The 23128-nt window shown below is 38.6% G+C and overlaps 2 protein-coding genes across 2 annotated transcripts in view; one reads left to right on the top strand and one right to left on the bottom strand.

The window, feature by feature from the left end:
- GFM2 (GTP dependent ribosome recycling factor mitochondrial 2) overlaps positions 1–14220 on the top strand; it is a 73611-nt gene extending 59391 nt beyond the window's left edge. The window contains exon 22 of the mRNA XM_049649636.1: positions 14001–14220. The gene's annotated coding sequence lies outside the window, so the exon portion shown is untranslated. The remainder of the gene's footprint in view (positions 1–14000) is intronic.
- HEXB (hexosaminidase subunit beta) overlaps positions 1–23128 on the bottom strand; it is a 74305-nt gene that overhangs the window by 1025 nt on the left and 50152 nt on the right. The window contains exons 6-14 of the mRNA XM_049648887.1: positions 22814–22879; positions 15704–15750; positions 15343–15453; positions 7592–7693; positions 5441–5570; positions 3879–4059; positions 3134–3220; positions 1986–2058; positions 819–993 (exon numbers count right to left, since the gene is read on the bottom strand). Coding sequence (XP_049504844.1) covers positions 819–993; positions 1986–2058; positions 3134–3220; positions 3879–4059; positions 5441–5570; positions 7592–7693; positions 15343–15453; positions 15704–15750; positions 22814–22879 — 972 coding nt within the window. The remainder of the gene's footprint in view (positions 1–818; positions 994–1985; positions 2059–3133; positions 3221–3878; positions 4060–5440; positions 5571–7591; positions 7694–15342; positions 15454–15703; positions 15751–22813; positions 22880–23128) is intronic.

Genomic DNA, 23128 nt, shown 5'->3' with positions numbered 1-23128 from the left:
ACAAAAAGAGGTAGCAAACTTAATTCCCACAATGCTTGTTAGCATATTTCTACAAATTGGTATCTTTAATACTAGCACATCGCTTTATTTTGGTTTTGTGCAAGCTGCTTTGGGTTCAAGAACCATTATTCCCTTGGTTGTCTAAGAAGAGTGTGCCAGGAATTCAAGTTGGAATACTAATAACTACTGCTCACTCCTGCCTTCAATATCTACCTCGTTAAAAAAGACTACCCAATTGATATTACATTATGTCAATTCCTAACAGACTTACATACTGATTTGAAACATTTTTTTTTTTTTAACACTACCATTCTTTTTCTTTAAGGAAATTTTAAAAACTGGACAAAGTAGAAGTGTTCTTAGGAAGGGGGGGGTGGTAGGACGAATAGAGGGGTGGAGCTTTAGGCTCTCAGACCCCCTTCCTTAAGTATACCTAAGACTACACAGCCTGAAATACAGGGAACTAGACTACAGCCTTCCTTAAGTGTCTTAACAACTGGAAAGGCCAGTCAGTCAAAAGCAGAGATACAAGGTTAATGCAGACAAGCGTCTTTAAAATGTAAGGTAACAATGCTCGGCAGTGGAAACGGAGATAAAGGAACCTACTTTTGAAGTTCTTTTATTCAGGCAAGGATATGGTTTCTTTCACAAATTTTAAGATGTATTGGGGGCCTTTTTTTTTTTTTTCAAGTAAACAATATCAGGACCAAACATAAAAGGGCAGATAGTGAGTAGGTAATATCTGGATGAAAATTTCCCAGTGGAAGATTAAGGGAAGAAAACTAACAACCCAAGGTAATCATAAGTGCTTCACTCACCATCAAAATGAAGAGGGTCCACTTTATAGTAATTTCTCCAATCTTGTCCATAACTAATCCAATCTAAGTACCAAGGAGCAGAAAGGATCACAGGGAAGCCAGCTGCTGTGACTTCACGTAGTTCCTCACTATATACTTGATTTTTCCACACTTGAACAATTGTACCTGGCAGAAGCTATTAAAGTTATAAGCAATATGTATTGATCAGGTCCAACAATTACAGATGAAATTAAAAGTCCCAGCCCATGTTGCTAGGAAAATAACTTCCTAAGCTTCTGGAAAAACATAATACCAAACGTTACTGGCTATAGGGCCTTAAAATTAGAAGTTTCATCAGTCTTGGGGCACCTGGGTGGCTCAGCTGGTTAAGCGTCCAACTCTTGGTTTTGGCTCAGGTCATTATTTCATGGCTTCATGAGTTCAAGCCCCAAGTCGGGCTCTGTGCTGTGTGTAGCCAGTTTAGGATTCTCTCTCTGCCCTTCCCCTGTTCTTGTTCTTTCTCTCAAAAAAAAAAAAAGTATCAACCTTAAGGTTGGATATTTAACTTCTGCCTATATATGACACTGTATAGGTATAATCAACTAAGGCTTCACTTCCATTTGTCCCACACTACCATTATTCTTACTTTGGAACTGTGGGGATGTCACTAACTCTTCTGGAAAGATAATAGTAGTAGCTGGATTTGAAATTCTCAGTTACCCAAAGGCAAATAAAAAGTGTATATGTTGACAATTATTGCTACCTTCGTAGCAATAAAGATTCATCTGTTCTTGTTTGTTCTACCCTTGTTGTTTTACTTTTACCCCACATGGGACTCAATCCCACAGGATTATGATCTGGGCTGAAATCAACAGCTGGATGATCAACCTCCTGAGCCACCTAGGTGCCCATGTTCTGCCCTTGTAAAACAAAACAAAACAAAACAAAACTTCATGTGCTTCAACTTGTGACAAATAATGAGAATAGTGGGGGGAGGAAGATGGGAGACATGAAAGGGAGGCACTGGCCTTGGTCTACAGCTATTGCCTAACAAAAGTTTAAACTAAAAGGTAAGCTACTTTCCCCATAATGTTGGGGACAACTTCATTAGGGTTCCTTCCTTCCAAGATGTTAAAATAGTAAGTCTCTCGTATTATCAGAATCAAATGCAGTCTTCATACTTCTCACCTTCACGTGATCATCAAAAACCTCTTGCCAGACTATGGATCCCTTCTTTACAGTTGAAACAATACCCAAAAGCCTACCATTGGGAAAAAAAAAAAAAATTCAGATCACAAGCTTAACAGTATATTTAAAGCATGCAGGGTTTCTATGAAGGACTACCATGTTGAGAGGTGCCTTGCACTATAGCACAGCTTTAAAGCAGAACCTGCTCAAGTTGGATCGTGACCCAATGTGGTTCCTGCTTTCCAGCACATGGCTGGGGACATCACACAGCAGAGGGGTTTAAAAGTCATCTGCTGAATGAATGTGCTACGTACATCTCCAGGTGGGGAAGACATGGCAATTCAAGGTAATATACAAACCACCATCTCTGGTTATTTCTTGAGTATAATTGCTGGCAGTTAGTCCACAAATATTTCCTAGTCTCTAGACAATTCCAGGTATTGTGCAGGATTAGAAAATTAGAATGTACTACACAAAAAGCAAAATAGGAAAAGGCTTGAATCTGGGCTTGTCTAATATAAGAGTTGGCAAACTACAGCCTATGGCCTGTTTTTGTATGGCTCATGAGCTAAGGATGGTTTTTACACTTGTAAATATTGTTTTAAAACAAGAATACTATGCAACTTTGTGGCCCATGAAGCCTAAAATATTTACTACCTGCTCCTTTAAATTTTCTCCAGTGTAAGTATAAACAGCCACATGTGGCTGTGCTATCATACTGGACATAAGAGATCTAAAGTAGAAGAATGCTCCTGGAGTTAACCAAAGGGAATGAATTCCACAGGCTGGATGGTGATGAAGACTTCACAGGCAAAGCAGGGCTTTGAACTGAATTCTTTGAACAGAAGACTGCTCAACATTATTTCATCATTTAATGCAAAAGTCTTAATGTCAGTGATTTAAAGAAAGCAGTGCATACTGCTTCCTTCTTGATTTTTCACTTTGTCCAACAAGGTATATCTATATATATATAATATCTATATTATTATATAGGTCTTTGACAAGGGGTAATATCTATATGTCTCTATATATAATATCTATACTTTCACAAGGGGTAGAGAGAAAATGAAAAAAGAGTACTAAATAGCTAAAACTTTTACAAAAATCACAGATGAAATAAAAATAGAGGAGGCTTATAAGTAACTTACTTTTGAAGGTAGAAAGATTCTAGTCTTCTAAAATCTTTGCCAAAACCTTTCTGCTTCATGAAACCCTGGATTTCTGGATTAGACTCCCTTTAACAAAAAACAGTGATTAAAGCTACATTAAAAGTTTGATAAACCCAATCTATTTAAAGCAGCATAGATCTCTATTAAAGTTGGTAGACAGAAAATAAGCCTAAAAACTTTATTATGAGTTGCCCAGGTTTTTCATTACAAATAATTTTTTCCAGAAGCTGGTTACTTGTGAAAATAGCTTTCCCAACGTCTCTCCTCCAACTAAGGCTATTTGCAAAGAGGATTTTTGTTTAAATGTTTTATTTAATTTTGACAGTGTGTGTGTGAGTAGGGGAGGGGCAGAGAGAGAGAATCCCAAGCAGGCTCCATGCTGTCAGCACAGAGCTCATGACCTGAGCCAAAACCAAGTCAGATACTCAACTGACTGAGCCACGCAGGCGCCCCGCAAAGGATTTTTATTTGAGAAAAATCTCCCCCACCTAATCACTGCCTTTTCACTAAAGCTGTTCTTGTTCACTGTAGTCTGTTTCCAGTCCCCACGGTCTTTTACGTCTCGATTCTCCTTCCTAAAAGCTTTTATTCTCAAGTTATGTTGCTAACTTAAAACCTAGCAAGCAGAGATCTTTCCCAAATCTTCCTTTTTCACGTGGAAACCTCTAATATCCACTTCGAATGCAATGGTTAAAAAAGTAAGGCTTTTAAAGAATTGTCATACCAACATGTAAATTCCACTTCATCTCCTCCCAAGTGAACGAAGTGATCTGGAAACACCATACTAACTTCTTTGAAAAACTGAGACAGGAAGTTATAAGTTGAATTCAGAATAGGGTTTATAGGTCCAAAGGTCCCAGACTGCTTATGTTCATTGTAACATGGAGTCAAGAGGTCTTTCTGACCTGGAAGAAGAAGTATTTTAATCACAAAGACATCACTTTGCATGTGATTATACTACTCTATTTTGTTGAAGCTGTAAGAGAATTTATACAGAAAAAGTTAACCTTATGAGCAATTGTTTCTTGAATCCTGTCCTCTGTACCTCTGTTTCCCTTTCCTCACCCTATTTTATCCATTTCAGATATCTCGTTTATTTGGCACTAACAAATCTTGACCTCACCCAAACCCTTTTTCCTAAGTTTCAATCCATATTTCAGATTCCCTGCTCAACACAATTAGATATCCCAGCTGCACTTCAAATACCATCTAACAAAAGCGAGATTCTCTGTTCTGTAAGCTCCTTCAGTAGCTACTCCTGATTACTGTGTTCTGGTAAGCGTTTACCATCTTCCTCCTCTTTAAGTTTTCCTTCTTCTCTCAGGGTTGATCAGTTGCCAAGTTCTAGGGATGTCTCTCAGTTCTGTACATTATTTTCCATTTCCATTAACACCATTCTGGTCTAGGACTTCATCTCCTTCCCCTTCCAGTCGACCACTTCCTCACATAGGTTTTCCTGAAGTGTGGTTCCCATGAGTCCTGCTGGAGCCCACATTCCTCACCCAAGGCCCTCCACACTGTACTTCACCAGACTGATTTCTCAATATTCTCCGTATCTACCCTAATAGTAATGAACAATTGTAAATGCCAGGTGCTGTGTTACATGTTATTTAACCCTCAAAAAATTATATGATAGTTACTACATTTTAGAGATGGGGAAACTGAGGATGAGACATTCTACAACTTGATCAAGGTCAGTCAGAATCCAGACAGTGTGGCTCAGGACTCAGTTCTTAACCACCCTATAATGCTTCCTAGTCTTTGCTGCACTACACTCCAACCAATGCCCTTCCTCATGTTATTCCCTTTACCAGAAACATGAATATATTCTTTGATCTCTCAAAAGCATTTTTAGTGTTATCCAGGAAACTATTTCTTAACATTCACTTAGCATGTTCTACTTGTAATTTTTCCTTTAGACTTTTTTTTTTTCCATACTTTAGGCAGTGACTTGCTCACAACAGACACATAATAACTGAATTCCATCTGTCAATAGTGCTATCCTTGTGCAAACCACAAGGTATTAAGAACAAAATGAACAGGGATGCCTGGGTGGCTCAGTTAAGTGTCCAACTCTTGATTTCAGCTCATGTCATGATCTTATGGTTTGTGAGTTCGAGCCTCAAGTCAGGCTCTGTGCTGATAGCATGGAGCCTGCTTGGGATTTTCTTCCTCTCTCTCTGCCCGTCCCCCACGTGCACTCTCTCAAAAATATCAACGTTAAAAAAAAATGCAGGAAGGACCTCAGGTATTCACTCTTTGCAACTTAAAAATGACACTCCTTACCTTTTCCCCAAGACTGTGTATGTCCAGGGCTATCAAATTCTGGTAGGACTCGAATCCCTCGTAATCTGGCATATTCAATCACCGTATGCACATCGTTTGGTGTATAAACATGAGACAGAGAATAGCTGCCCTGTAAAGCCGTATTTATTAAAATGTATGAAATGGGTTTGTCCAGGATACTGTTAACAGTTCTGTTTGCATAGTGATAGGTGATTTTTCTTGTGTAACAATGTATTAAACAGTCCAGTGTGGTGGTGGAGGACTCATTTTTTTTTCTTTAATCCCCACTTTTATTCATTCATTCATTCACAAGGAAGCTCTACGCCCAGTGTGGGGCTTGAACTCACTACCCCAAGATCAAGAGCTGCATGGTCTACCGACTGAGCCAGCCATTTAAATTATTTACCGTATCTTATCAGCTCTCAGCACACTGTGGGTTAATTCCAGATTTACTAATAGAACTATCTCTTCTAGTTCCTCTTGGTTCAGGAACATCTATCCTCATGCTATTTCAACCTCATGTAACCATACAACAAAATACAAATAAAATGTTTGACTCCAAAGTCAAACTTGTGAAAATGGAAAATACACTCCCCTTGTCAGTTTTAGAATAAAAATTCACACACTATTACAAAGCTGAGCTGTTGCCTTTCGAAGTCATTTTAATTACTATCAGCTTTAAAAATTCCCCCAGACATATTCTGATAAGTGACTTGATTTTTTTTTTTTAAGATTACCCTCAATCCCTTTATAGGTTACACTTGGGTTGTAACTAAAAGTTGATTAAAGGTGTTAGCGTAAAGCACATTTCTCAAGGCATAAATATGTAAATATTACATATAAATTATAAGCTATATCTAAATTTATACATAAATGTAAATGCTCAACTCCTAAAAAGTAATCCTGTCTCACCCCCCCCAAATTTGTATCTAATCAAGATCAGATCTAACTACTCATAGTAAATACAGGACAGGAGAATAATTGACAATATGAGAATGCAATCAGCAAAACCCAGACTCTGGGAACTAGACAAATGATTTAGTTTAACAAAAATGGCAAATTACAAAAAAAAAATAGATGGGCAGGGAGATACCTATAACACCAAGACAATGGACACACTAACTGACCACAATGTATGGAACTCATTTGCATGCCATTACAAATAAGATTTTGTTCATTAAAACAAGGTAAACACTTGGGGAAATATAAATAATGATTGATTAGCTGGATTACTGTTAACTTTTCAGCTGCAATAGTATATTATGGGTTTGTTGTTGTTGTTTTTAAAGAAAGACCTTTTTACAAATGTGATGTGGTGTCTGGGATTTTCTTTAAAATATGGTAGGAAGGGAGGGTGAGTGTAAGTGATACAAGATTGGCCAAGTTCTGATTACTGAAGCTGGGTGACAAAGACATGGAAATCTCTGTCTTCTATGTTTACTTCTGTGTATGTGTGAAATTTAAAAAGTAAAACAAAAAGTAAACAAAAGTAAAGTAAACAAAGTAAAACAAAAGCAAACAAAAACGGAGTGCCAGTAACATTTCAACCTATACTACATCATAACGTTGGAGAGAGCTTGGGTACTGTGGATAGAGGACATTCAGAGTCCTGGTTTTGTCCCTTCCTAATTGCGACTACAGATAAGGATGTCAGTCTCTCTGTATTACAGGGAGATTAAACAAGATGACACGGGCTTGCTCCAACCTCCACTGATTTATAATACAATTAATTTGAACACTTCTGAGACAGCGATTATTTGCTAAGAAGCTCTCATCTCTAAAATTCTCGATGTAGTTTTTCAGAAAGAAAAAAATCATTTACAGTATCCGGTAACAACTCCACATTAGGTGATAAAAATACTTAACCTTCTATTAGTTATGAATGCTTCAGGTCTCCTATATTCATTTAAGTTTTTAAAATTTTATTTATATAACTATTAGACATCACTTATTTACAGTAACTTAACCATCATAAAAAGTTTTATGGATCTAAATTGCTAAGCCACGGCCTATTAAAGAAGTTTTTAAACCACAAACATGTAACTTTTATATTTTAATTCCATCCATAAGAAAAAACATTTAAGCTCAAAAGTTCTAATGAAATCATACAAACATTTTTGAAGACAGACTACAATAACATGAATTACTCACTTTGTTGCTTAACTCAGGAAAAGTGACACTCTGATAAGGGAAAGACTGGTCATCAACTATGTGCCAGTGGAGAACATTAAATTTATTAAAAGCCATGGCATCCTGCAAGCAAACATGTTAAAAAAATTAACATACCACAGATATAATACACACACAACCCAACTTACTTATCTACATTCAGTATTGTTTCCAATGTGTCTACTTCGTTTTAGGGGCACCTGAGTGGCTCAGTCGGTTAAGCGTCTGACTTCAGCTCAGGTCATGATCTCATGGTTTTTGAGTTTGAGCCCTGCACTGGGGTCTCTGCTGTCAGTGTAGAGCCTGCTTCAGATCCTGTCCCCTTCTCTCTGCCCTCCCCTCGCTTGCTCACTCTCTCTCAAAAATAAATAAACCATCAAAAAAAGTTCTTTTTCAGGAGCGCCTGGGTGGCTCAGTTGGTTAGGCATCCAACTCTTTGTTTCCACTCAGGTCATGATCTCACAGTTCGTGAGTTCAAGTCTTGTGTGGGGCTCTGTGCTGACAGCACAGAGTCTGCTTGGGATTCTCTCTCCCTGCTCCTTCTGCACACTGTATCTCAAAAATAAATAAATAAAAATTTAAAAATAAGTTACTTTTTCAGCAAAGCAAGAACGAGAAAGAAGTATAAATTATATGGTATGTCACTTTTTTTTAAGGTTTACTTATTTTTGAGACCGGGAGAGACAAAGCATGAACAGGGGAGGGTCAGAGAGAGAGGGAGACACAGAATCCAAAACAGGCTCCAGGCTCTGAGCTGTCAGCACAGAGCCCGATGCAGGGCTCGAACTCACAGACTATGAGATCATGACCTGAGCCGAAGTCGGACGCTGAACTGACTGAGCCACCCAGGCGCCCCTGGTATGTCACTTTTTAAAAAGCCTATTCAGCATCTGTATTTATTCTAAACAGGGAGCTCTAACTTTGTTCTAGGAAAAGGTAGTCATCTTGTAAATTCCAATTCAATTCTTGTGAATTTAGGCATTGGCCTAGAACAGAAAATGTTCATTTTTGGGAACAGAGCAGGGGGAAAATGGAGTATTTAAGTATCAGGACTTACAATTCCCGCAGAAAAAGTCATTTACAGAATTCATCACAATTCTGACATTTGAGTGCTATCCCTTCTTTAGCAATCAAAGAAACTTGGTATAAAAATGCAAAATTCTCAGGAATTTTTGGGGAAATTGCTATCAATTTTATTGATGTTCTAGAGGAATAAACAGTGTTTTATTTATATAAAATATAAACAGACTATTGAAAAAAGATAAAAATAGTAAAAGGGTAGATTTGTTTGCCCTACCAGCTAATTAAAACTTAAAGCCTCTTTTCTCCATCAAGACTGAAAGGATTTGCTGATGCATATGGGAAATAGCTTACCTACAGGCAATTAGACAAAAGAGTAAAAGTTTTCTAGTGCATAATGGCAAGATTTTTACCATCAGAGGAAGGAGTGCCTCAATAAAGACCAGGGGCTTGCAAACTTTTTTCATGAAGGGCCAGACAGTAAGTACCTTGGTTTTATGAGCCACATGTTTCTGTCACAACTGATCCTGCAGCTGTAGAGCAAGATAAAATGTAAACAAATGGATGTGGCTGCGTTCCAGTAAAACTTCATTAGCAGAAACAAATACAAACTGGATTTGGCCCTTGGGTTCTAGTTTGCCAACCCCTGATATAGATAAGAAATAGAATCAGATAAAAATGTAGAGGTCAGGTAGAAGATACAGTAGGAAGATCCCAAGTTCACCTTGTCCCATTGACATAACAAGATATCTTAACAGTTATATCTGGACAACTAATACTAAAGACTGGCAGAACAGACCTTCCATAGTTAATCAAAGAGCGAAGGCCACACTGAAACAGAAGAATGGAGATATGGTTGGGAACCAAAACCCTGGTGAGACTGACCACAACCAAGAGGGACATCAGATGCACAGGGGCTCGTGTCTCTGGTCACCCAAGATACTGGGGACTTGCACTGAGAAGATGTATCTCCATGACATCTGGCTTTGAAAACCAGTGGGACTTTTAAAATCAGTGCACTTACCTCCAAGAGCCAGAGGGCAACAGGAAACAAAGTCTCTGCCCCTTAAACAGCACACATAATAAATAACCACCCACACAGCACAGAAGCAGCAGTTCGTAAAATGCCTGGGGTATGGTAAAGGAGATTTATTTACTAATCTCAGAACATGCACCGGAAGGGCAGGGATCTTGAGGAGAGCTTCTCTAAGAATCAAAGTGGTGGCAGGCACCAGTCATTTCTCTTCTCCCCATACCTAGATAGCTAACACCAAACACCTCACCTGCTTTGCTAACACCACGGGCCCGCCTCATTCAAAGTGCCTCCTGCCCCGTGGAGAGGAGGAGAATAACCCCATATACCAACATGCCTGCAGTTCCAGCAGCTGAGCTTTTTAGCTGGCTTCTCAAGAACAAGTCCTGCTGGGAGGTGCTCCCACAACTGCAGCAAAGAGGCCAAGTCCAGACTAGTTTGACTGCTGCCCACCCCCCCACCCCCTCTGAGCCCACAGTGGACTCAGGCCCTTCAACAGTGCAGGGACCAAACCCTGCGTGCTGTACTCAAAGCAGGCAACATGGGTCATTAGAGTCAAATGGGCTAAAGGCAAACAAAGCTCAACCGCAACAAGGCACATGCAACCTACACAGGAGACATCCCTGGAACACCAGATTCTAGCGACCAGGAACACTGCTACAGGGCACCAAAACACCTCTTCTACATAAGGTCACTACTTCCAAGACCAGGAGACACAGCAGACCTCCATAATTCATAAAAACAGAGAGACAAGATGAGAAGACAGAAGAGCAGGTCCCAAATGAAAAGGACAAAAATCCTAGCAACAGAGTTCAATGAAACAGAAAAGCAATACACCTGATACAGAATTGGAAGTAATGGTCATACCTGAAACTAATATTCCACTATACAGTAACCTCCTGGAATTTAAATAAACAAACAAAACAAAGTAATGGTCATAAAGATACTCAGACTTGAGAAAAGAGTGGATGAACTCAGAATGTCAACAAAGAGAAAATAATGAAAGAACAGATAAAGAATTTAGTAACTGAAATTAAAAAAAAACTAGAACAGGTTAGAGGATGCAAAAGAACACATCAGTCATCTACAAGACACAGTAATGGAAAGCAACCAAGATCATCAGCAAAAAGAAAAAAATTCTAATATAAAATGAGAACAGCTTAAGGGGACCCAGATGACATCACATGTAATAACATTTGAATTAGAGGAATCCCAGGAGAAGAGAGAAGGGAGTAAAAACTTATCTGAAGAAATAACAGCTGAAAACTTAATCTGGGGGAGTAAACAGACACCCATATCCAGGAAGCACAGAAAGTTCCTACCAAGATTAACCCAAGTAGGTCCAGATCGATACATGTAATAATTGAAGCAGCAAACATAATGATAGCGAATCTTAAAGCTACAGAGAAAACAGTAACATACAAGGCAAACCCTATAAGGCTGTTAGCTGATTTTTCAGCAGAAACTTTGCAGGCCAGAAGGGAGTGACCTGATATATTCCAAGTGCTGGGAGGAAAAAACCTGCAAACAAGAACATTCTACCCAGCAAGGTTCTCATCCAGAAAAATAGTTTCTAAGGCAAACAAAAGTTAAAGGAGCTCACTACCATTAAACTGGCCTTAAAAGAAATGTTAAAGGGACTATTTTAAGTAGAAAGGTAAGGCCGTAAACAGAAGATAATTATGAAAGGAAAAAGGTTCACGGGTAAAAGCAAACATATAATAAAGGTAGATTAGTCATTTATAAAGCCAGTATGGGGGCGCCTGGGTGGCTCAGTCGGTTGGGCGGCCGACTTCGGCTCAGGTCATGATCTCGCCGTCCTTGAGTTCGAGCCCTGCATCAGGCTCTGTGCTGGCCACTCAGAGCCTGGAGACTGTTTCGGATTCTGTGTCTCCCTCTCTCTCTGACCCTCCCCCGTTCATGCTCTGTCTCTGTCTCAAAAATAAATAAATGTTTAAAAAAAAAAAATTAAAAAAAAAAAATAAAGCCAGTATGGAGGTTAAAATACAAAAGATGTAAAATCCTATCTATAAAAATCAGTGAAAGGATACACACACGCAGAAGATGTAAAATATGACATCATATACATAAAATACAGAGGGGGGGTTAAACTGTAGTGCTTTTAGAATGTTTGAACTTAAGCAACCATCAACAGACACAGAAAAAAAAAATAAAGAGAAAGGAGTCCAAGCCTAACACTAAAGAAAGGCATCAAACCACAAAGAGTGCAAAAGAAGAAAGGAACAGAGAAAAACAAAAATAACCAGAAAAGAATAAACTGGCAATAAATACATACCTATAATTACTTTAAATGTAAATTGACTAAATGCTCCAGTCAAAAGACAAAGGATGACTAAATGGAAAAAAATACAAAAAAAAAAAACCCAAAAAACAAACCTAAAATAAGACCCACCTATATCCTGTCTACAAGAGACTCACTTCACACCTAAAAAAACACACAGACTGAAAATGAAGGGCTGGAAAAACATACCATACAACATACCATAAAAATCTAAATGGGAGACCTGAAGCCATAAAACTGTTAGAAGAAGGGCACCTGGGTGGCTCAGTCGGTTAAGCATCCGACTTCAGCTCAGGTCATGATCTCACAGCTCGAGAGTTCGAGCCCCATGTAGGGCTCTGTGCTGACAGCTCAAAGCCTGGAGCCTGCTTCAGATTCTGTGCCTCCCTCTCTCTCTGCCCCTGCCCCACTCACGGTCTCTCAAAAATAAACATTAAAAAAAAATGAAAGAAACTGTTAGAAGAAAACTTAGGCAGTAATCTCTTTGTGACCTGCCTTAGCAACATTTTAATGGATAGTTCTCCTTGGGCAAGGGCAACAAAAACAAAATAAAACTTTTGCACAGTGAAGGAAACTGTCCACAAAACAAAAAGGCAACCTACTGAATGGTAGAAGACATCTGCAAATAATATACCCCAGGAGGGGTTAATATCCAAAATATATAACAACTTATACAAGACCAAAAAACCCCTATATAATCCAATTAAAAACGAGCAAAGGCCCTGAATATTTTTCCAAAGAAGATATACAGACGGCCAACAGATACATTAAAATGTGCTCAACATCACTCATCATCAGAGAAATGCAAGTCAAAACCACAATGAGTTATCTCTCTACACTTGTCACAATGGCCAAAGTAAGACAAGAAATAGTAAGTGTTGGATATGGAGAATGTGAAAAAAACCCTTGTGCACTGTTACTGGTAATGTAAACTGGTACAGTCACTGTGGAGTATGGAGGTTCCTTGAAAAAATTAAAAGTAGATTTACTATATGATCCAGTAATTCCACTAAAGGCTATTTAACCAAAGAAAACAAAAACACTAATTTGAAAATATATATGTGCCCCTGTGTTTACTCCAGCATTATTTACAATAGCCAAACTGTGGAAGGAACCAAGTGTCCACTGATAGATGAGTGGATAAAGAAAAGGTGGTGTGTCTGTGGGTCTGTGTGTATATGCACATACATACATGCAATGGAGTATCAGACACAAAAAAAGAATGACATTTTGAGTTTATTTTTTGTGTATGGTGTAAGACAGCGATCCGATTTCATCTTTTGCACGTAGCTGTCCAGCTGTCCCAGCACCATTTGAAGACTGTCTCTTCCCCATTGTACATTCTTGCCTTCTGTCTTCTTTGTTATAGATTAACTGACCTATTTCTGGGCTCTCTTATGTTCCTTGGATTTGTGTGTCTGTTTTTGTGCCATTACCATACTGTTGTGAGCATGGCAGCTTTGTTATTATATCTTGAAATCTGGGATTTTTATATTCTCAGCTTTGTTCTTTTTAAAGATTGTTTTGGCTTTTCAGGGTCTTTTGTGGTCCCACACAAATTATAGGATTATTCATTATAGTTCTGTGAAAAATGCTTTGGGTAATTTTGATAGGGATTGAAATCAATCTGTCAATTGCTTTGGGTAGTATGGACATTTTAATTATATTAATTCCTACAATCCATGAGAATGAAGTATCTTTCCATTTGTTTGCATTGTCTTCAGTTTCTTTCATCAACATTTTATGGTTTTCAGAATACAGGTCTTTCATCTCCTTGGTTAAGTTTACTTGTAGGTATTTTATTTTTTGATGCTACTGTAAGAGGATTGTTGTCTTCCCTTTCTGCTATTTCATTATTAGCGTATAGAAATGCAATGGATTTCTGTATGTTAATTTCCTATACTACAACTTTACTGAAGTTATTGGTTTTTGGTGGAGCCTTTAGAGTTTTCTATATATAGTAGGATGTCATCTGCAAATTGTGGCAGTTTTACTTCCTTACTGGTTTGGATGCCTTTTATTTCTTCTTGTCCAAGTGCTGCAGCTGGAACTTCCTGTACTATGTTGAATGGAAGTGGTGAGAGTGGACACCCTGTCTTGTTCCTGATCTTAGAGGAAAATCCTGACAAGTGTGCAAATTTAAGAATGCTTATTCTACAGTACTGTTTATGATAAATTAACCTGGATGTTCGTCAGCATGAGAATGGTTAAACTCACATCATGGTATAAAAAACGGAATATTCAACGGTTTAAAAAGATGGTACAGACCTTATATATTCTTTCATAAAAAGATGTCCATAACATGTTTTTTAAGGTAGTAGAAGTGCAATTCCAGTTAAGTTTTTTAAAAAGTCATGTCACAGCTCAGAGCCTGGAGCCTGCTTCAAATTCTGTGTCTCCCCCTCTCTCTCTGCCCCTCCCCTGCTCACTCTCTTTCTCTCAAAAAGAGCTAAACATTAAAAAGAAAAAACTTTAAAAAAACGGCGCCTGGGTGGCTCAGTCAGTTGAGCGTCCGACTTCGGCTCAGGTCATGATCTCACAGTCTGTGAGTTCGAGCCCCACATCGGGCTCTGTGCTGACGGCTCAGAGCCTGGAGCCTGCTTCGGATTCTGTGTCTCCCTCTCTCTCTGCCCCTTCCCCGCTCATGCTCTGTCTCTCTCTGTCTCAAAAATAAATAAAAAACATTAAGAAAAAAAAATTAAAAAAAAATTAAAAAAAAAAGTCATGTCATGTGTATTAATATTCATTTTTAAGGGCAAGATGAGATAAATGGGGCACAGAAATTTATGTCAACCTTTGGTAATGCAATTATGGGGTTACTATCTATTTTATGCATATCTATGTTTGAATTTTTTATACTAAGTATTTATTTCTTTCATAAGAGTGACAATAATGTCTTTTGGAGAATAAAATTCAGGACAGTAGTGTGAATGTAAAAATCCCTTTTTAATAATATGGTCTGTTCAGAAGTGATCAAATAAAGGTATAGAAAAACATGGGAGGAAAACCTTCCTACCCTTACAAATTGATGATCGTGCAGATGAACCAATAAAAAGTAGACAGGAGAAAATAGCTACCGTCAACCTCACCCCCAACTCTCACCATCTGAAGTCCGTATTTCTTTGGAACATTTCCCTGGCAGCTTCTAGCCAACTTTCTATGACACTTTAAATAAAGTTCAGTGGAGGACACTGGCTTTCTCAGCTGAGGAAATATACTTTCCAGGGGAGGGAAGGAAGAAAGCTCAGTGCTTCAGTATATGACAAACCATCCCCCTCTTTCAACCTACACAACAGCGTAAATAACCCATATTAAGGAACACCATAAAAGCACACATCTTTGGAATAGAAAATGGATAAAAAAATAATAATCACCTACCAGAGTTTTGAGAATGCTCTTAACTGGCAGAAAGTGTCTGGCTGTATCAATTAAAATTCCTCTATGTGGAAACCTTGGAGAATCAATAATGTCGGATTCATTGACGGTGAACTATAAAACAAAATAAAATTTTGATTTATTTTTAGAATATTCTCTGGACTTGAGCTCAGCAAAGACCGTATCTATGCAAGCACTGGATGAAAGATTAGAAGAAAGTGTCAAGTTTACATTTACCAAAAAAGATAAACATTTGGAGAGAAAAAAACACTCAAGAAGCAATAAACAGCTAAAAACTTTACATTTTTCTTATAGTAAAAGGGATAGCCAATAATTTTTAGTAACATATAATAATCATACTTACAGTCCCATAAGAATCTTGATAAATTAACTGGCTAAAGGTCTCTAAACCTAGGGAGAGTAAAATTCATAATTTAATGCATTACTTTTATAACAGATTAAGTCAGTAAAAGTTGTATTATCCAAACGTAGACCCATAACCAGATAAGGCAAATAAAACTAACTATAATGTTACCTCTATACCTCTAACATATTTTCTAAAATCAAAGCTCAGTTAAAAAAAAATCCCTGTTGCCATCTAATTAAAATGTTTTACTTCATTGTACCCATACCCTGGGTTTTGTTGGAATGATAAACTTAAAAATGAATAGTGACTTAATACAACAAAATACTAGTTACTTAATAAATATATAGTATTTATTTCTATGCTAAAATATAGTCACTTTAAAAGATAATACACTTGGGGTGCCTGGGTGGCTCAGTAGGTTAAACATTCGACTTCCACTCAGGTCATGATCTTGTGGATTTCATGGGTCAAACCCCACATTGTGCTCTCTGCTGTCAGGATAGAGCCCACTTCAGATCCTCTGTCTCCCTCTCTCTGCCCCTCCCCCATGTGTGCGCGCCCTCTCTCTCTCAGAAATAATAAATAAACCTTAAAAAAAAAAGTATTAGAAGGTACATAAACAGAAGGGAAAAAGGATCAAAAGCACCATGAAAATATAAATGAGAGCCCAACTTAAAACTCAACAATGTTTTACTCACAGCTACAAAGAATATCTCCTGAACATTTTTCACTCAAGTGGATTGTTTCCTTAGTAAACTCTATTACAGGCCATTTCCTCTAACTGCCCTTGACTTTACTATATATATTTTTTCTTTAAATATTTTGAAACGATCTCTACATCAAACGTGGTGCTTTAACCCACAACCCTGAGATCAAGAGTTGCACACTCCTGGGGTGCCTGGGTGGCTCAGTCGGTTAAGGGTCTGACTTCAGCTCAGGTCATGATCTCACAGTTCGTGGGTTTGAGCCCCGTGTCAGGCTCTGTGCTGACAGCTCAGGGCCTGGAGCCTGCTTTGGATTCTTTGTCTCCCTCTCTCTCTGTCCCTCCCCTGCTCATGCTCTGCCTCTCTCTCTCTCTAAAATAAATATATTTTAAAAAATTAAAAAAAAAAAAGTTGCGTACTCCATTGACTGAGCCAGCCAGGTACCCCCAACTGTACCGTAATTCATCATTCTAGCTGACAAGTATGAAGCCAGGGAAAATTTTAACCTAAGAATAGTTCAAAGTCAGAAACGAATCAGGAGACATAACTGATACTACAGAAATAAAAAGGCTAAGAGACTACTATGAACAATTATAAGCTAACAAATTAGACAGCCTAAGTATTTTACTATCCATTTCTTCTAAGAAATGGATACATTCCTGGAAACATACATACTAAAAAACCTGAATCTTGGAATAGAAAAACTGAAAAGACCACTTACTAGTAAGGAGACTGAATCATTAATCCAAAACCTCTTGACAAACCAAAGTTCAGGACCAGGCTTCAGAAGTGAATTCTACCATTTAAAGAAGAATTAACACCAATTCTTCTCAAACTTTTCCAAAAAACAAACAAACAAACAAACAAACAAAAAACAGAAGAGGAGACAACACTTCAAAACTCATTTTCCAGGGCCAGCATTACCCTGACACCAAAACCAGGTAAGGAAAAAAAAATTACTGGCCAATATCCCTGATGAACATTAATACAAAAATCCTCAACAAAACAGTAGCAAACTGAATTCAATAATACATAAAAAGAGCCATACACCATGATCAAATGGAATTAATTCCACAAGTGCAGGGATGGTTCAACACCTGCAAATCAATGTGATACACCATATTAACAAAATGAAGGACAAAGTCATAAGATCTTTTTTAAAAAATTTTTTAGTCTGTTTTATTTTCTGAGAGAGAGAGAGAGAGCGAGCAGAGGAGGGGCAGAGAGACAGGGAGAGCGAGAATTCCAAGCAGGTTCCACACTATCAACGCAGAGCCTGATGCGGGGCTCGAACCCACCATGATACCATGACCCGAATCGAAATAAAGAGTCGGACACTCAAATGACTGAGCCACCCAGGTGCCCCTAAAATCATAAGATCTTAACAGATGCAGAAAAAGCATTTGACAAAATTCACTATCCACTTAGGACAAACACTCCAGAGGGAACATACCTCAACATAATAAAGGCCATATATGGTAAGCCCACAGCTCACCTCAGACTCAATGATAAAAAGAGCAGCAATAAGACAAGGATGCTCACTCTCACCACTTTTATTCAACTTAGTATTAGACGACCTAGTCAGAGCATTTAAGCAAGAAAAGAAAAAAAATAAAAGGCATCCAAATCAGAAAGGAAGAAGTAAAATGGTCACTATTTGCAGGTGACATATATAGAAAACCTTAAGATTCCGCAAAAAAAGTGTTAGAATTAATCAATGAATTCAGTAAACTTAAATAATAATCAAAATACCAAAAAAATCTGTTGTGTTTCTATATTACCAGAACTAGAAATTAAGAAAACAATCCTATTTACAATGGTATCAAAAAGAATAAAATACAAAGGAGTAGATTTTTTTAAATTTTTTTAATGTTTATTTATTTTTCAGAGAGTGCGTGCATGCGCACACATGAGTGGGGGAGCGGCAAAGAGAGAGGGAGACACAGAATCTGAAGCAAGCTCCAGGCTGTGAGCTGTCAGCAGAGTCCGACATGGGGCCCGAACTCATGAACCATGAGATCGTGACCTGAGCTGAAGGAGGACTCTCAACTGAGCCACCCAGGCGCCCCTATAGGAGTAGGTTTAAGCAAGACCTCTACCCTGAAAACTCTAAGGCACAGATGAAAGAAACTGAAGACACAAATGAATGCTAAGATAGTCAATGCTCGTGGATTGGAAGAATACCATTAAAATATCCATACCACTCAAAGCAATGTACATATTCAATGCAATCCCTATCAAAATTCCAATAGCATTTTTCACACGAACACAACAAACAATCCTAAAATCTGTATGACACCACAAAAGACCTCAAATCACCAAAGCAAGTTTGAGAAAGACGAATGAAGCTGGAGGTATCACACTTCCTGATTTTAAACTATATTACAAAGCTGCTGTCATCAAAATAGTATAGTACTGACATACAATCAGATATACTAATCAACATAATGAAACAGAAAACCCAGAAATAAACCCATACATATATGGTCGATTAATTTACCACAACAACAAAAAAACAAGGAAAAGACAGTCTCTTCAATAAATGTTGGGAAAACTGCAGCCACGTGAAAAAGAGTTAACACTGGACCACTATCATAAACTATACACAAAAATTAGCTCAAAATTGATTACAGACTTGAATGTAAGACCTTCTTCCTAGAAGAAAACACAGGGTGGTAAGGTCCTTGACCTAGGTCTTGGCAATGACTTTTTGTACTTGACACCAAAAGCAAAGGCAACAAAAGCAAAAATAGATAAATGGGACATTTACTAAAAGACTTCCACAAATGACTTGAAACAAAATGAGAAGGCAACCTACTCTATGGCAGAAAATATTTGCAAACTGTACATCTGATAAGGGGTTAATATCCAAAATATAGGAAGAATTCACATAACTCCACAGCAAAAAATACTCTGATTTTAAAATGGGCAGTGGTCGCCTGGGTGGCTCCATTGGTTGAGCGTCCAACTTCAGCTCAGGTCATGATCTCACGGTCCATGAGTTCGAGCCCCGCATCAGGCTCTGTGCTGACAGCTCAGAGCCTGGAGCCTGCTTCACATTTTGTCTCCCTCTCTCTCTGCCCCTCCCCCGTTCATGCTCTGTCTCTCTCTGAATCAAAAATAAAAATAAACATTAAAAAAAAAAATTTTAAATGGGCAGTGGATCTGAAAAGACGTTTCTTTCAAAGACGACATACAGATGGTCAACAGGTACATGAAAAGGAGCTTGCTCAACATCAATAATCATCAGGGAAATGCAAATTAAAACCACAAGATACCATCTCAAACCTGAAAGAAAAGCTATTATCAAAAAGACAAAAAGTGTTGGTGAGGAAGCAGAGAAAAGGGAACCCCTGTGCACTAATGGTAGCAATGTAAGTTGGTGCAGCCACTGTGAAAAATGGTATGGAGGGCCCTCAAAAAATTAAAAATAGAGGGGCACCTGTGTGGCAGTCGGTTGAGCAACCAACTCTTGATTCCAGGTCAGGTCGCAATCACAGGGTATTGGGATCGAGCCCTGCATCAGGCTCTGTGCTGAGCCTGGAGCCTCTTAAGATTCTCTCGCATATTCTCTCATTCTCTCTCTCCCCCGCCCCTCGCTTGCTCTCTCTCAAATTTAAAAAGACAAAAATTAAAAATAGAATTACATATGATCCGGTAATTGCACTTCTGGGTATTTATCTGAAGAAAATGAAAAAATAACTTGAAAAGATGTGAGTGCTGCCATTTTGACAACATGGATGGACTGTGAGGACATTCTGCTAAATAAAGTAAGTCAAAGACATATACCATATGATCTCATTTATATGTGGAATCTCAAAAAAAAAAAAAAAAAAAGCTCATAGATACAAACAACAGATTGGTGGTTGCCAGAGGTGTGGAGTGGGAGTGGGCAAAATGAGTGAGGGGGTCAAAAGGTACAAACTTTCAGTTGTAAAATAAATAAATCCTGGGGATGTAATGAACAGTATACTGGCTTCATTTCATAGTACTGTGTTGCATATTTGAAAGTTGCTAAGACAGTACATCATTAAAGTTCTTCTCACAAGAAAAAAATGTTTTTAATTAATTTATTTATTTGGGGGGGGCGGGGGGTGAGGGACAGAGAAAAGAGGCAGGGAGAGAATCCCAAGCAGGCTCTACCCTGTCAGCATAGAGCCTGATGCTGGGCTCAAACTCACAAATCGTGAGATCATGATCTGAGCCAAAATCAAGTCAGATGTTTAACCCAGACACCCCAAGGAAAAAAAAAATTGCAACTATGTATGGTGATGGATATTAGCTAGACTTATTGTGGTGAATGTTTTGCAGTATATACAAATACTGAATCATTATGTTGTGCACCTGGAACTAATAATGTCAATTATACCTCAAAAAAACAAAGACAGGAAATAGAAAAGAAAAAAAGAATTCAAAGTCATTTTTGTTGTATCTTCTCCCTCCCTCCAAATACAAGCCCCAGCTGGGAAGAGTAACTTTGGAATTTTCTGTTAAGTGCAATACACTCAATACATTTACTATTTAGAGCATTGCTTTGAGCATCTGACATTTAAGAGAAAAATCAGGTTTTTTCTTAATTTTTTTTTTTTTTTTTAATTTTTAACGTTTATTTTTGAGAGAGAGAGGGAGACACAGAATTGGAAGGAGGCTCCAGGCTCCAAGTTGTTAGCACAGAGCCTGACACAGGACTCTAACCCATGAACTGTGAGATCATGACCTGAGCCTACGTCAGACACTCAACCGGGCCCTCCAGGCACCCTGAGAGAACATCAGTTCTTGAACTGGAACCTAATCACTGAACATTCTCAGAAGTGCTTCATTTTTTTTTTTTTTTTTCAACGTTTTTTATTTATTTTTGGGACAGAGAGAGACAGAGCATGAACGGGGGAGGGGCAGAGAGAGAGGGAGACACAGAATCGGAAACAGGCTCCAGGCTCCGAGCCATCAGCCCAGAGCCTGACGCGGGGCTCGAACTCACGGACCGCGAGATCGTGACCTGGCTGAAGTCGGACGCTTAACCGACTGCGCCACCCAGGCGCCCCAGAAGTGCTTCATTTTGATGTGACTCATAGCAAGTAACAATAAGGCTTTGTTTTCCCTAACAAACTTCAGACAAAGACAGACCAGACTAAAAAAGCTTAAAACCACATAACATTATATATAAATGATCTAGATGATAATGATTACAGTTACATTTGCAGTAAACACCTATAAATATTTTCATGTTCTATTCTGAAATAAGATTGAAATCATATTATTACATACAGCATCACAATGATTATTTTATTTCAGATAACATTCAACCTGAATCAAACCCAAGGCCACTTTTATTTTTAATTACTGTAAGTTTGGTTAGCTCACATTTAAAAAAAATTATTCTTTTTTAAAACCCTACTATTTGGAAGTCACTACAACAACATCTCAAATTAGAGGAGTAAGAGTAAAAGAAGCTTTTGCACAGTGCAAGTAAATGTTCCATTACCCTCACTTTGAAATTCTGACTCTGGCTGAAATTCAGAAAAAGCTTTTAAGGTTTCTCTCCACCCACTGCCTCCCACCTCTGTAGGTATGTGTATCTTTCACACTGTCCCTATCAACTTGGCGCTGTTTCTAACTCCACAGGGATTTAAAACGGGGGGGGGGGGGGGGCTCTCTCCCTTCTCCCACCCCTGTGGTGTGTGTGGCTGAAGGTTCCTCCCCATGGCTTCTCACAAGACTTTCAAGATCAAGTGATTCCTGGCCAAAAAACAAAAACAGAACCACCCCCTGTTCCCCAGTGAAAACTGGTAATAAGATCAGGAGCAACCCCAAAAAGAGACACTGGAGAAGAACCAAGCGGACTGTGTAAGGAACTGCACAGGAGACGGCACACGTTCATGCTGTGTCGAGGTCACTAGCATCTCACTTTACCAAGCTGAAAGTATCCCCACTACTTGGACTGACAGGAGAATGTGTCTTATCAGGTAGATTCTTTTTCTCTTTGCTCCGGTGCTTCTGCATGAGTAGGTTCCCTAATAAATCTGAAACCTTTTGTTTGTAAATAAAGAAATTTTTTAAGTGGAGGGAGGGAGAGACTTGTTACCAAAGGCAGCAAGAAAGGAACAATGAAACAAAGTGAAACAAAATCCCCAACTCAGCAGGTTGAGCCACTTCTAGCTCTGTCAACATTACAGTCCCCAGAGCATGGAAGACTTCCACTCATGAATAATTATAATAACCCTCAGACATTTTTTAAAAGGTCAGACGATCTTTCTTCTGTGCTCTAAGTGTTTGCGTTTGATGGAAATTATTTTGCAAACAACCGACGAACCATCTGTAAAGGGTCTAAGGAAGCAAAATTTTGCTGTGCCCGATCTCCCAAAGCACCAAATGGAAATGTTTCTTCGACTAGGAAATAACTTACCTCGTAATACTCCCCAAACTCTGTTGGCCTTGAGGAAAGCCACTGGTTCTTTCACAAGTAAAGCATCTGCAGTGGGGGGAAAAAGTTTCTGTTAATCCCTCAGTGACACACAGTGTATTTCCTAAACATGTAATTAATATTTCTGGACCATTCTTTTCTCCCTAGCTCCAGGCCTGTTTCTCCAACTGCCTCCGTACATTCTTCAGAGATATCCTGCGGATTCCTTGAACTCTGCATGCCCAAAGCTGAGCTCCCCCACTCTTTCCTGCTCCGTGCTGCCCCTGCCTGTCCCTAGTGCCTTCATCTCCGTGAGGC

Source organism: Panthera uncia (assembly GCF_023721935.1).
Source record: "Panthera uncia isolate 11264 chromosome A1 unlocalized genomic scaffold, Puncia_PCG_1.0 HiC_scaffold_17, whole genome shotgun sequence".
Lineage (NCBI taxonomy): Eukaryota > Metazoa > Chordata > Mammalia > Carnivora > Felidae > Panthera > Panthera uncia.
Note: the sequence above shows the minus strand (reverse complement) of the source record. Positions and strands in the feature narration are given on the sequence as shown.